Consider the following 14,496-nt stretch of genomic DNA (forward strand, 5'->3'; position numbering starts at 1 on the left):
TGGGGGAAGGGATGGAGGGGGAGCTGGGATACCTTTTTGGGCTCAGGACACATCCAGCTGGGTCACAGACCCTCTGTCCCCCATTAGTTGCTTGGCAAACCTAACTGGGACTTTTGTTCCTGATCCCAGCTTGTGAGGTTCATCCTGGAGCTCCAGTCCCAAGGCTGGCTCTCTTGCCTGCCAGGCTGCTCCAGAGGAGAGGCTGGTGCTGCCTCTTGGTAGAAGAGAGGAAGACAAATCGCTCACAGCAGCAGGAAGGTGAAGCAGTGGGGCTGGGAAGGAAGATGACTCAAGCTACAAACTTGCCTGATGGATGTTGCTGGCTTCTGGGTGATGCAGAGAGATTGCCACAGGCCGGGGGGAGGGCCCGGAGGGTTACTGCAGACATAAGAGCTGTGTCTGAACTGGTTGCTGGCCAGCAGCTGGCCCAACTGAGACCCCAGAAGAGTTTGCAGAGCCGCTCCGGGCTGGTGCTGATGCATTATCTTCATTCCCATGTGCGCCCCTGCTTTGTTGTTCCCAAGGCATATCAATAGTCTCGTAGAGAAGGCCTGAAAGGGACCTCCACAGCTCATCTAGCCTAACCCCCTGCCTGAAGCAAGACCAGCTCCATGCAAACCATCTCAGACAAATCTATTGTCAAACCTTGTAGAAAAACGAGTCAACCCTGGTGCAACACAAGACCTTGCACCTGAACCTGCTAAGATGAAGCAGGGGGACCTCCGCAGCCGACATCCTGCTGCTGCAAAGGCTGCCCGTGCGCTCCAGACTTTGTGAAGGTTTGGTCCTCTGTCTCCTTGCGCATCCTAGGTGCTTGAGAGGGGTTAAACCTTTCCCTCGACTCTCTCCGGTCCAGTGGAAGTGAGTTGCTGCTGCCTTAACCACCCTTGTGTCGGCTCCTGTGTGAACTGCTCCACAGCTGTCTGTTGAGACCAGGTTCAGAGACTTATTTGCTCTTCAAAAGCGATTGGATTGTGCCTGGTGAAATAAGAGCTTCTGCCTTCACTTGCAGAGTTGGCTGGAAGTAAAACTGTCTCGGGCCACGAGGGATGCAGTAGGTGAGATGGCAGGTCCTAGGCACTGCTGCTGTTCAAGAGTAGCTGTCGCTAGACTTGGAGCTGGGGCAGTGGCTTGTGTTGCTGGGCAGAGCCTGTGCTGCCTTTCAAGCTCAGTTCTGCTCTGTGCTTCGGTGCGAGAATCGGACATGATCAGGAAATATTGGGCCTGATGCAGTGGGGAAGGTGAAACATGGTCTTAGCTTGTATCTACTGTAATGCCTGAGCACGTAAGGACCCCAGTAAGGAGCAAACCTTTGTTACCCTTGGCACCGTGCGTGTGTGTGTGAGCCCCCCAGTCCATACCTCTGAGGCTGGGTCTTATCCTGGAATAGCATCATAGGAAAGTCTGGCTGGAAGCAACCTCACAAGGTCATCAAGTCTAGCCCCCTGCTCAAGGCAGGGTCATCCCTAACTAATCCATCCCAGTCAGGCATCTGTCCAACCTGCTCTTGAAAACGTTCTGGGTTGGAGATTGCAGAATTTCTCTAGGCTGCCTGTTCCAGTGCTTGACCACCCCCATAGTTAGAAAGTTCCTCCTAATTTCCACCCTGTTGCCTCTGCTGCAGCTTGAGGCCATTGTTCCTAGTCCTGTCCTCTGTGGCCACAGAACAGCCCATCTCCATCCTGTCTGTAATCGCCCATCAGGTATTTAAAGACTGTGATCGTATCCCCTGCTGTCTTCTCTTCCACAGACTATATAACCCTAGTTCTTTCAGCCTTTCCTCCTAAATCTTGCTTTCCAGGCCCCTGATATTTTTTGCTCAACACTAGGCTCTTTCCAATCAGGTCCCATCCATCTTGAAGTTTGGGGCCCAAAACTGGGTGCAGTGCTCACCAGTGCTGAATAAAGCGTTAGAAATATTTCTCTTGCTTTTGTGAGTGATGCTCCTATTAGTACAACACAGGATGCTGTTGGCTTTTCTTTTTGCAACAGGAGCACATTGGCTCATACTCAGTGTGGCCTACTGCAGGGTGCTGGGGTATGCTGGAGTACCTTGAGATTTTTCTGTAGACAAAAAAAAGAGTGGAAACAGCTGGCATTTCCCAAGGGGTCCCTTGAGTCTGAAAAGGTTGAGAACCACTGATTTACTGTAACCCCCCAGGTCCTTCATTGCAATACTGCAGCCTAGCCAGGCACTTTCCATTCTGTATTTATGTATGCAATTATTGCACCCCAAGTGCAGGACTTTGCACTTGTCCTGGCTGAATCTTATCTGATTGATCGTGGACCATTTTTTTTTCTGGTCTGTCATGGTCATTATGGAGCCTAGTCCTGCTCTCCTGAGGATCTGCAGCTCCACCCAACTTCGGGTCATCTGCAAATTTGCTAAGTGTGCACTCATTCCCATTAGCCAGATCATTAATGAAGATGCTAAACAATAGCAGATCCAGGACACATCCCTGGGAAACCCCACTTGATACCTCCTCCTGATGACTGACTGCTTGTTGAGCACAGCGATCCAACCAGCTGTGTATCCATGTTACTGTCCTTTTCTCTAGTCTAGTGGTTTCCAACCTTTTTTCATGTGCAGACCCCTTTGGAAATGTTGAATGCAGGTGTGGACGCCTTTGAATTGTAAGAGTGGGTATTCACATACTCTTGATTGATAACAGCCATCTTTTGCAGACCTCTCGGACTAGTTTACGGCCCCCCAGGGGTCTGCGGACCACAGGTTGAAAACCACTGGTCTAGTCTGTATTTCTTTAGCTTGCTAATGACAATGTCAAGGGAGACCAGTGTCAAAAGCCTTGCTAACATCAAGGTATATCAGATCCACAGCTCTTCCCCCATCCACGGAGCCTGTCACCTTATAGAAGTGAATCGGGGCATGGGAAGTGCCGTGGTTCCTGTTTGACTTAGCCCAGCTGGAGACTTGCTTTTTAACTTCCACAGGAAAGTTGACTAACCGGCTCCCAATGAGAGAGGGAGGGGATCTGGGCAGAGGCAAGGAGGTGGGCTTGGCCCGCAGCACAGAACAGGTCAGCAGCAGCAGAGCCCCTCGGCATCATCTCCAGGGCCTCAAAATACCCCAGATGCATTGGGGAGCTGAAAGCAAGCAGCTGGCTTTGGAGGGAGCGGTCAGGAACTGGCCTGTAACCTGGGCCTGGTCAGTGTGGGGTTAACCTGGTGCTTCCAGGCTCAGCAAGGCTTTGTTTTTCAGAAGAACTCGACCTCTGCAGGGTGCCTTCCTTCGCTCTCAGCCCAGGCCCTCTTGCATTGTTCTTCTCTGGGGGGGCTCCCAGCAGAAACCCCTTGATGGCTGAGGGCCATTATTGCCTTGTATGACCTGGATCTTGCTGGGGAATTGCTTTGTTCTCTACCTTCCTGTCAAGAGGGGCGTGTGGCAACTCAGATCTCATACCTTGCTGCCACCTACTTTTGCCTTGGGATCCTACCAACGTCTGAGCTCTTTGTTACTGGCCTCTTTCACTCCAAAAGCAATATTGGGGACAGCCACGAGGCACCGAAACGTTTCTGCCTGAATTTTGAAATTGGAGGTCAGGACCCATTTGCAGATGACACAAAGCTATGGGGAGATGTGGACACGCCGGAGGGCAGGGAACAGCTGCAGGCAGACCTGGATAGGTTGCACAAGCGGGCAGAAAACAACAGGATGCAGTTCAACAAGGAGAAATGCAAAGTGCTGCACCTAGGGAGGAAAAATGTCCAGCACACCTACAGCCTAGGGAATGACCTGCTGGGTGGCATGGAAGTGAAAAGGGTTCTTGGAGTCCTAGTGGACTCCAAGATGAATGTGAGTCGGCAGTGTGACGAAGCCATCAGAAAAGCCAATGGCACTTTATCGTGCATCAGCAGATACATGACAAATAGGTCCAAGGAGGTGATACTTCCCCTCTATCAGGCACTGGTCAGACCGCAGTTGGAGTACTGCGTGCAATTCTGGGCGCCGCACTTCAAGAGGGATGCGGATAACCTGGAGAGGGTCCAGAGAAGGGCCACTTATATGGTTAAGGGCCTGCAGACCAAGCCCTACGAGGAGAGACTAGAGAAACTGGACCTTTTCAGCCTCCGCAAGAGAAGGTTGAGAGGCGACCTTGTGGCTGCCTATAAGTTCATCACGGGGGCACGGAAGGGAATTGGTGAGTATTTATTCACCAAGGCGCCCCCGGGGGTTACAAGAAACAATGGCCACAAGCTAGCAGAGAGCAGATTTAGACTGGACATTAGGAAGAACTTCTTCACAGTTCGAGTGGCCAAGGTGTGGAACGGGCTCCCAAGGGAGGTGGTGCTGTCCCCTACCCTGGGGGTCTTCAAGAGGACGTTAGATGAGTATCTAGCTGGGTTCATCTAGACCCAGTACTCTTTCCTGCTTATGCAGGGGGTCGGACTCGATGATCTATTGTGGTCCCTTCCGACCCTAACATCTATGAATCTATAACCCCTGTCCAAAGCTTGCCATTGGATCTGCATTTGTCAGAGTTCAGGGTCTCGAGTGAGGCTTTTAAATGCAGAAAGCAATTCTTGTCGGGGGTGGGGGGGCTGATATCTTTTATTGAACCAGCTGCATGGTTGGAAAAAAAATGAGGCAAGCTTTATTCACCAGGTGTGATGAAGACCTGATGAAGAATGCCGTGCATTCAGTGCTTGTCTAACTATTCCAGCCCTACAGTTAGTCCAATAAAAGAGATCACCCCCCACCCCCGATCTTTGTTTCTCATCATTCCTGGACTATCAGGGCTGTAACATCCCTCTAACACTGCTCTCAGCGCCTCTTTGTTCCCTTGCTGAGGGTGTTGGCTTGGAGCGTCAGGTCTTGGGGCTGAATTCCTGCTTCGTGCAACTCGCTGCTCACGCCCTGGGGGATCGTGGTGGCCCAGTCTTCAGGGGTCCGTTTGGATCTGGTGTTCCTTCCTCTCACTGGCGGAGGAGCAGGTGTAGCCAGACTGCTGTCAAGTCGGCCATCGCTGCTCCAATCTTGCTGAGCCCTGCAGCAAATCAAGGGAGCAGGGAGCAGAGACCTCTGATATTTCGAATGCAGAAGAAATCCAAGCAGGGCTCTCCTGAAAAGCGGAGTGTGTTCGTACATGGGGATGGGTGAAGGGCAGAAGCAAATGTCTTGTTTTATAGTTCAGCTGGACTGGAGATGAGCAAAAGATTCCCGGAGGCCGTAGGTCAGCGGTGGAAGAAACATTTTCATGGTGTCCTACCACCCCAGGAAGCGGTGTTGTTCCAGGTGTTTTTGAGCCTTCATGCTGTGGTCTTGGACTCGTCCTGAGTGAACGCTGCCTCCTGGGCAGCCACCGTTGAGCTACCGTGACTTCTAGACCTCTAGGGACTCGTGGTTCTGCACTAGGCTGTAGGTGGCATCTACCAGATAGATGGAGAAGACTGGACTGTCTGTGCCTGGATCTGGCACCGGAGGGCCCTTCAGTTTAGCGGGAGGCAGCGGGAGATCTGAAGTTGAACCTCCAGAAGCGCAAACTGGAAACACAGGCATATTTTCTGGCATCCTCAGAACAGCAAACCAAGGGGTGGCAGTTGGGGTCCCATTGCTGCTGATCCTTAAATCTGGCTAGGCGCCCTAAAATCCTATGTTGCGGCTCACGTGTCCCTGGCTTCATGCAAATATTGTAGCATGACCATGCAGGGCATCGGCCTGATGGTCACAGAGCTCTTTGTAGTCCTATATACCTACGACTCTTCAGCTCTTCTTGTTTCCCAGGCCCACTGTTCTGCATTGCTGTGGAAACAGGGAGAAAGGGTCGATGCAGGATCATCAGGGTACAGGATGCTACTCCTGCCCTGGGGAATTGTGGGCTGGGTACCCCCAATGCACTGGGTAGAGGGTCGGCTGATGCTTAGCCAGACTGAGTCGGCGTCAGTGAAGTGGATCTCTCTAGGAGCTGTGTGTGGAGCTGACAGTCTGGAACGCCCTTGACCATTTGACTTTCACATTCGGCTGTGTTGACCTTCCCTAAAGGAATTGTGTTCTCATCTGTGGATGGTGTGGTACTGGCTCTCGCTCTCTAGTTACATAGCTGATAATATTCGATAGCCGTAACTTGATGTGACCAATATCCAGCCTGTTGCTGTCGCTTAGCAAACCATTTTTATTAAATGATTGCTTAGTGTCTTTGTGCACCTATACACACTCCTGATGTCTGCCCTGATGCGTGCTACTTAGTATGTGTCAGAACAGACATCTGGCCCATGTCTAGCTGCTAATTAGCATGCATTGGAGCAGACTTGATTAATGGAGTCTGCTGGAGCATGTTAATTAACACGCTCCAGCAGCCTCCACGTCACATCTATTCAGTGTCCCCCGCGCCTCAAAATGGTGGTGGGGGCACTTTGTCCAAAGCTCACGGAATAAGGTTTAGTTCAAGCGCCCCCACTACGATTTTGAAGCAAGGGGTGCTGAATGCATGCCATACTGCGGGTGCTTTAGAGTGGCTCTCAGAGCCGCTATGTTTAAAGTGTCTCCACTCCACCCCGGGAGCATGTGTACAGATGCCCTTTATTTTTCCTTGCTCATTTAATAGCCACAAATGCTTCAAATTTCACTTTCACCCTCTGTTTCATCACACATGCCTGTACTGCGTCATTCCCTGTCTTTTTCCTTTTCTCATTTTCCTGCTCCACTCCCCGTTCTGGGACAAAACTCAGCAGTATCAATGTAATAAATACATTTGGCAGAAAATGGAGGTGTGGTAAAACTGCTTGTGTGCTCTTTACTTGTGTTAACATTTGACTTTGACTAAGCCCCTGTGTTAAAAGGGGTGGGGGTTGGACTAGATGACTTATTATGGAAGTGCCTTTCAGCCTGGCTTATCTGTGATCCTGTGAAAGGACCTGTCTGCACCGCACAGACTGTTTATTCCAAAACAGCTGTGAAACACATAGCTTGATTTTTATTTATTTTTTAATTGTCAGGATATAGAGAAATGTTCCCCAACAATTATGTTGCATTAATCCTGAAGGGCTTCTGGAATAAATTAGTTTCTTAACATGGTAATGACACTTCTCTTGCACAGAAGGAACTGTGAGTGGGTTGAGGCTAAGTTTGATGAGGCTTTTCACTAGTATATCTAGGCTTGGGGGCTTTGCTGGTTGCCAAATGGGGCTGAGAAGGAATGCTTTTTCCGCCTTCTGTTGCTACATGTGCTGGGGGGAAGGGGTTGCCTTCCTCCAGAGGCACTGGGAGCTGGCTGCAGTGCAGGCTGGGGATGAGGACTGGACTGTGCCAATGATCCTGCTGGCACTTTTCTATCCTCCTGGCACTGCTGTAGTAACCCAGTCCCTCTGCAGCACCTGCCAAACCCTGAGCTCCAAAAGCCTGCGAGATCAGAGCAGATCTGGAGTGCTCACTGAGCAGGCTGGGGGGTGCATGCATGCACACACATGCAGTCACGGGCCTCTACTGCCCTCAGTAACCCTAAAACCAGTGGGGGTTCCTGTGCCCGTCGTACTGACCCTGCTGAGCTGGGAAGGGCAGGAGGAGCCCCTGGCAAAGCAGCACAGGAAGGGAGCTCACTCCCTCTTGTACAGGACCCCTGTATAAAGTCCTGTCTTGTATAAGCAGAGTTCACTGAGCAGGAAGTGGTGCCTATGAGCCTGGGAGGGCAGAGTTGTTGGGTAATACTGGCCAAAGGTTCACTGGAGGAATACAGGCGTAGTTTCCCCTGAAACTTTGCAAGGAGCGGGCACGAGGGAGGGGCCACCCAGAACAGGTAGGACAGGAAAATGCACCAGGTGCCTGGCAGAAGCTAACTTCGGCCTGCTCCACCCCACCCAGTGCCCCCTGCTGATAGCAAGGCTTGGTTTTGCCTCCTTGTTCTCGCCATGTAATTGCCTTCTTTCACTTCCTCTTATCAGCATTCCTGTCTGGCTTGCCCCTGCCCTTCCTCCGGGGCCAGGGCTCTGCTCCATTACCCTTTTCTTCTGCGGCAGTCAGAGGAAGGAGGAGGAGGAAACCTCCCTGGGTTTTAGGCAGGCAAGGTTCTTTGGGTAGGTGTGATTATCTTTTATTAGACCAACTAAATGGTTGGGGAAAAAAAGGGGTTTTTTGTAGGCTTTCAGGCACAAACACCTTTCTTCAGGCATTGGAGAGAGTCTGTTGTTGGTTTGGGTGCTCACCTGGGCTTCACTGTTCCTTAGCTCAGCTGGGGCTTCTCTTGTAAAGAATTCACACAATTTATTTTAGGGTTGCGTATTTGACCGGTCAAAGTTCAGTCCGTTGCCGGGTCAGATATCAGTCAAACAACATAGTAAAAAAAGAAGGAAAAAAAGCTGAGAGGTCTAAATAATACGTTGAAAAAGCACTCATTTCCATTAAGAATGTCAAAAACATTAAAAAAGCACATTTCCATCAAGAAAACTACCAAAAAAGTAGGGTTTTCTTGTAAAATTGCTATAATCTTTTACCTTTTGACCTAGCCAAAAACAGGCAGTCAATTGACAATATTTGACTAGGTTCCCAACCCTAACTTATTGATGAGGTGGATTAGACCTTTCCAGAGGCAGATAGCGGGGCAGCATTACTGTAAGAGATGATCACGCCTAAGCAAGTGGGCTAGTAAAAGAAAATAGGAAGCTAAGCCAGCATGGACTGGATTACACATTAGCTGCAGGCCTGAAGACGCAAGGTTGCGTGGCACACCTTTGTTTGGGAGAGGAAGTTCACCGGGTTGGTCTCAAGTCCGTCAGAAGGCAAACTATGCATATCTAGTGGTAGCTTTGATTACGAGGGAAGACCCAGATCCGTACGGAGATAACTGCCTTGGGTCCCCCAGAAATCAGTTCTGGTCTGGACCTGTCTTTGGTATTGGCCATCTAGGTCTTGTTATCCGCTTTCATAGGCAACAGCCTACTGTGTCAGACGCAAGTCCATTCGTGGCATCTGATGCAGTAGGCTATATTGCTGAAAAAAGCTTGTGCATCTGAATCAGTTGGTCTGAAAGCAGGGTGGGGGAAACTTAGACTAAAATGGGAGTTAGGGAGGGGAAGCAACATGTTTTGCCTGAGTTCAGGAGCTTCTGAATTCACCAGTGGGCCAAACCGTGGAGGTTGTCTGGGCTTAAACTCCTCTCCTCTCCCAGACTGTGCCTTAGCCCCAAAACCACCTCCTGGGAAGGGTCTTGTCTGCTTGTGCTACAGGAGCCTGTGGCTTGTGGGAAATGCGCCATTAGTTATCAGCAATGTGGACCAAGCATTGCGAGCAGCGATGGGGACATGGCCTGGTGTGCGTCGAATCTGGTGCTGGAGAAATCCACCTGGGAAAAGGAGCTTGTGCAGTTGCCTTGGCCTGTCTGTGGGGCTTCACCCTGGGGCGGGGGTGCCCTTGGGACCTCATTTGGTCAGCCTTCACCCTACAGCCTTCCATTGCCTGCCAGGCTGCTGAGACTCTCATGAGGTTCCCACTGTCAGTCCTCTTAGGAGCTTGGCTGTAGCTCGGTGTGGTGCTGCAGTGCTCCTGATTGCAGCAGAGGCTGCCCTCTGGACCTGCAGAGGCAGCACCTGGTCTCTGCTCACAGGATATATTAGAGACGGGGCATGGCATCCACTATATATACATGAGTTGTTGAGCAGCGGCAGTAGCCCAGACGGTGCTTTCACCCGCTCTAGCTAGCCAGGCCCGCAGTCCTCCGTGCCCCATGGCTCTGGCAGGCGGGAATACTGCAGAGCTCTGTGGAGGACTGCTCTTGAACCTGGTTGGTCCCGCGTGGGCTGCCGAGGACCAGTGCGGAGGCTCTCTAACGGTGAGCAGTTGCGGCTCAAGGCGTCAGTGAAAATGTTTGAGCCCTGGGCTGGTAGGGCCGCAGCTGCCAGCAAGAGATGGCTCTTTATCACATCCTAGCCATTGGAATCACTTGGAAGATGCCATGCTCCAGCCTAGACCCAGTGCCAGAGTGCTTTAGCACAAGCTGCAGTCATCTCAGAAAGCTGTTTTTCCCCAAAGAGCTGGCATCGAATAACAGTGTGTCAAATAAAGTGGGTTCAGTTGATCCTGGCAAAAAACCAGCGGGTGGTGACTTCTGGGGCTGGCGCCCATCAGAGCGTATGGGCACATCCAAGGTGGCGTTGGCTTGAAAGGTAACTCTGATGGCACTTGTTGTCCCTGAAAACTGCTTACAGGGCACAGCCGATAACTATGTGCCTGATGCAGTGACAAAAACAGCCCGGGTGGAGCTACAGACACAGCAGATCTGCTGTCTCAGTATCTCGAACGTGCTGTCTTCTGCCTGGCTTTACACTCCTCGTCTGCCTCTGTGCAGCAGATCACTGCTAGAGGCTGCCTTCGATGAGGACACCCGGATGGGAAAGAGCCCTTTCCCCTGCAGAGGGAAGGAGCGACCCTGCTCGGGGCAGGCCGGAGGCAGCCGTGGAGCTGCTCCTTGGCTCTGGACCAGGTGCTTGGGCTGTTATCTGGAGCAGCAGGGGGGAAGCAGAGCATTCCTTCCCTACTGGGAAATGCACGTGACCTGTGCTCAAAATACCTAGGAGGGTCCCTGCAGACTAGGGCCTGGGAAGTTCAGAGTGACCTAGATACACTGGAGGATTGGGCCAAAAGGAACCTCATGAGGTTCAGCAAGGACAAGTGCAAAGTGCTGCGCTAAAGACAGAGAAATCCCATGCACCGGTACCGGCTGGGGGTGACTGGCTGGGCAGCAACTCTGCAGAAAAGGACCTCAGGGAGACAGTAGATAAGAAGCTGAATGTGATCCAGCATGCATTGGTAGGTGTGTTGTGAGTAGTTCAAGGGAAGTGATTCTTCCCCTCTCTTCAGCACTGGTGTCTGTGTCCCGCTTTGGGCCCCCCCGCTACAGAAAGGATGTTGACAAATTGGAGAGGGTCCAGCTCACGGCAACACAAATGGTTCAGGGGCTGGGGGACGTGACTTATGAGGAAAGACTGAGGAATGGGGCTTATTTATTCTAGAGAAGACGAGAATGAGAGGAGACTTAATAGCAGTCTTCAACTACCTGAAGGGAGGTTACAAAGAGGGTGGAGGTGGGCTGCTCTCAGTGGTGGCAGATGACAGAACAAGGAGCAATGGGCTCCAATTGTAGCAAAGGAAGTTTAAATATTAAGAAGAATTTTTTTCATTAGGAGGGCAGTAAAACACTGCAATAGGTTACCTGGAGAGGTGGTAGAGTCTCCATCCTTGGGGGTTTTCAAAACCTGGCTGGACAAAGCCTTGGCTGGGGTGATGTAGTTGGGGCTGGTCCTGCTTTGAGCAGCAGGTTGGATGAGATGTGACCTCCCGAGGTCCCTTCCAACCCTCACTTTCTGTTATTCTAACTCCAGCCCTCAAGAAGCTCTCACGTCCCAACACACAGCTCTGTCAGGAGCGCGGTCATCAGGGTACCATAGCTCGGAGCTGCCGGCGGAGGAGTTTAGACTTGCGACTTCCCTTAGCATAGAAATGGGACTCAAAGAATTCCTTTTCTTGCCTGTCTCTGTTTTTCCAGGGCACAGTTGGGTTCGGCCTCCCCTGGTCTGCCAGAGACATCTTGGGGCTGTTGTGTGGGGTGTAGGGGGCCAAGTGCTGACTGTGGAGCCTGCAGGTCCTTTCCTCCAGCACATTATCCCGAGGTGGCATGGACCATGCAGGCTGCTTGCCCCCTCTCCCCTTAGGGATGGCACTGTGCCCTGCAGCCCTGCAGTCAGGAGGGGACCAGCCTTCATGTGCTTTGGGCAACTGAGGTCCCTCTGTATCTTGGCAGGAGCTTGAATTGGGAGCAGCCGCAGTCCTGCTGGAACGGGATTTCCCTGGGAACTGGAGATGGGAGGCAGCTGCACTTTGTGCCCCGTGGAACCTGGGGAGACACCGTGGCTTGGGGACAGGCACGGTCTTGTATGGGTCATGACATCTGGTCCTGCCCCTTTGTGCAAGCCTGGAGGTTCAGGGTGTGCGTTAACGTCCTTATCTCGGGATGAGAAGCCCTCTGATGAGGTTGGGACAAGTGCCGTTCCCATAGTTGTAATTTCTCAGCATCTGGCATAATGCCGTGACATCTGGCACACGGGTGGCACTGAAGAGACTGAACTGGGCCTTCGTAGGAAAGCCACCTTGCTGGAAGGTGGAGCTTGGCTGGTGTCCTGGATCTCTTGGTTACTGTAGCTCACATACAAGTGTGTCTTCATTGCATTTCCTTTTTCCTTCCCACAGGGTCCTTGGTAGCAGGCCAGGTGACACAGAGAGAAGTGCCGGAGAATGGCCGTAAGTGCTTTGTTGCCCCCTTTGACCCAGCCAGGAGGCTTCCCCAGCTGGGACATGGCCTGTGACTGATGTAGCTGGCCTTTTTTCCAGCACGAGCTCCTGTAGTTACTTGGAGGAGCTCTGGCTGGGTGGGTGTTCACGCTATGCTGAGTGCGTGTTTGCCAGGGTTTGCTAGTGCCAAAGGCCTGAGTGCAACGCACGCTCCGGGCTGCCCCAGCTGTCCTGCAGGTACCTAGCCACTGAGGAGCCACACGCGAATGCAATAGCTCCCATGCTGGCAGAAGTGAGGGGAGGTGGGGCTCAGGCAGGTCTTGAACCATTTTGACTGTCTTGGGACTAATGGACCATGGGTCCCTGTTCTGAGCTGGGGTCTGGGCCAAGGTTTGGACCTGGTCAAAGGATGGGGTTAAGCCCCAGTGAGTCTTCCCTCCTGCTTCAAAAGGAGTCGAAGGGATTTGAGAGCTCTCAGAAGGCTCCGAGTACTCCTTCCTGCCCAGCCCAAGTTTGGCTGGGCTTGCAAAGGTGCCAGAGAAACACAGGTCCCTGGCTGGGTGCAGATTTTACTTTCCTTTTTCCCTGGGTCAGCTGTAGAAACTTACTGTATTTCTCACAGATGCTGTGCACTCCAATTCCCTGCAGCTGTTTTTTGGGTTTTTTTTTTCAAAGGTGGAGCGAATATGGTACCTTTGAAAATCTGTCCCCAGGTTGCTCTGTGGAAATGCCCCTCTTTCTTAGGGGTGCCTTGTCCTGACCTTTCTAGTTTTAGGCAGGAGCTGCTTTCCCAGTACTCAACACTTGCTGGCAGGAGAAGGGTGATGTACTATCAGACCAGTGGTTTTCTTGGACTTGCTGGACTCAAGGCAGCCTTCCCTAACTCTTGTGAATTGAGCAGCACCTCATTAAAAAAATTAATATATCTTTTCCAGTGCTAACATCCTTGCAATGGGAGCAAGGGTTCTGCGAGGCTCGGATATTATCTGTTTATCTCCCTGCACTTTGGGGCACTCCTCAAAGGATCTGGTGGCACCCTGCTTGAGAATCGCTGCGTTAGATGTTTAACCAGAACGTCAATCTCAGCAGGCTCAAAGCTGGCAGGCCCTGGAGCCCTTTCAGACGCGCTGCTTGTCCCTGCTAGTTTCTGCTGCGTCACAGCGTGTTTCCTAGTTAAGTTTCACTCTGCCTTCTGCCGGGCGAAAGGAGAGGTCCTTGTAAACTGTGACCTCTCGGGAAAGCACCGAGACAGACTGTACGTGGTGTTGTCAAATGCACAGAGCAAACAAACGGCTGCAGCATTTTGTTCTAGAAATCCTGCAGTACTTAACAGCAGACTGAATTGTCAGACAGGTGTGGTTCGGCTGGGGGCTGTGACTAACTTGCTGATTAAGGTGAGAAGGAACCAGATCCTAACCAGGACTGTAGTTTTGCTCCGTTAATGCTAGATCACTAAAGAGGTGGTTCGTTGTGGTAGTCAGTTAGTTCCAAAAGCCCACACCTCTTTGATCCAGTTAGCCTGCAGGGTGCCCCCTGCCTTGCCAGTCTGTTAATTTTGCATTTAACGTAATCCTGCGGCTTTCTGCTAAACTATGATTGCCCAGAAAGACCTTCATTCTCTCTCGGAAGAGGTCAAGAGATGGAGAAAATCGTAGGAAATGAGGGATGAAGGCACCTCAGGAGATCACATCCAGTCCAACCCCCTGCTCAGAACAGGACCAGTCCCAACCACATCATCCCAGCCAAGACTTTGTCTAGTCTTAAAAACCTCCGAGGATGGAGATTCCACATCCGTGCTGGGGAGCCTGTTCCAGTGCTTCACCATCCTCCTAGGGGGAGAGTTTTTTCTGATATCTAACCTGAATTTCCTTTGCTGCAACTTGAGACCATTGCACCTTACTCACCAGCTGGGTGCCACCAGATCCTTTGAAGAGAGCCCCAAAGTGTAAGGAGATAAGCAGATCATGTCTGAGCATGGCAGATCCCTCACTCCTACTACCCAGCCCCTTGGCCAGGGGGTTAGCACTGGAATATATAGGTTAGCTTTTGAAATCAGGTGCTGCTCAATTCAGACCAGTCCAGCTCCATCCTCTTTGGAACCAGCCTTCAGGGAGTTGAAAGGTGCTGTTTCCTCAGCAGTGTGTTCTGGTGGTTAACTTCACTTACAAGTTAATTCTTACCTGAAGGCCTGGTTCTAACGTCCTGCCCTTGGCTCTTGTTGTGCCTTTCTGGTGAATAGAGAAAAGTGCTCCTTGGTACTT

The 14,496-nt window shown here is 51.5% G+C and overlaps 1 protein-coding gene across 3 annotated transcripts in view; it reads left to right on the top strand.

Annotated features, from left to right (window-relative positions):
- Positions 1–14,496, top strand: part of LOC102571629 (junctional adhesion molecule A) — a 36,808-nt gene that overhangs the window by 11,404 nt on the left and 10,908 nt on the right. For all 3 annotated transcript variants that reach the window (XR_009457623.1, XR_009457624.1, XM_059719384.1), the window contains exon 2: positions 12,194–12,244. Coding sequence is in view for 1 of the 3 variants with exons in the window: in XM_059719384.1 (XP_059575367.1) it covers positions 12,194–12,244 (51 nt within the window). In the remaining 2 variants the exon portion in view is untranslated. The remainder of the gene's footprint in view (positions 1–12,193; positions 12,245–14,496) is intronic.

Source organism: Alligator mississippiensis, chromosome 15 (genome assembly GCF_030867095.1).
Source record: "Alligator mississippiensis isolate rAllMis1 chromosome 15, rAllMis1, whole genome shotgun sequence".
NCBI classification, from domain to species: Eukaryota; Metazoa; Chordata; order Crocodylia; family Alligatoridae; genus Alligator; species Alligator mississippiensis.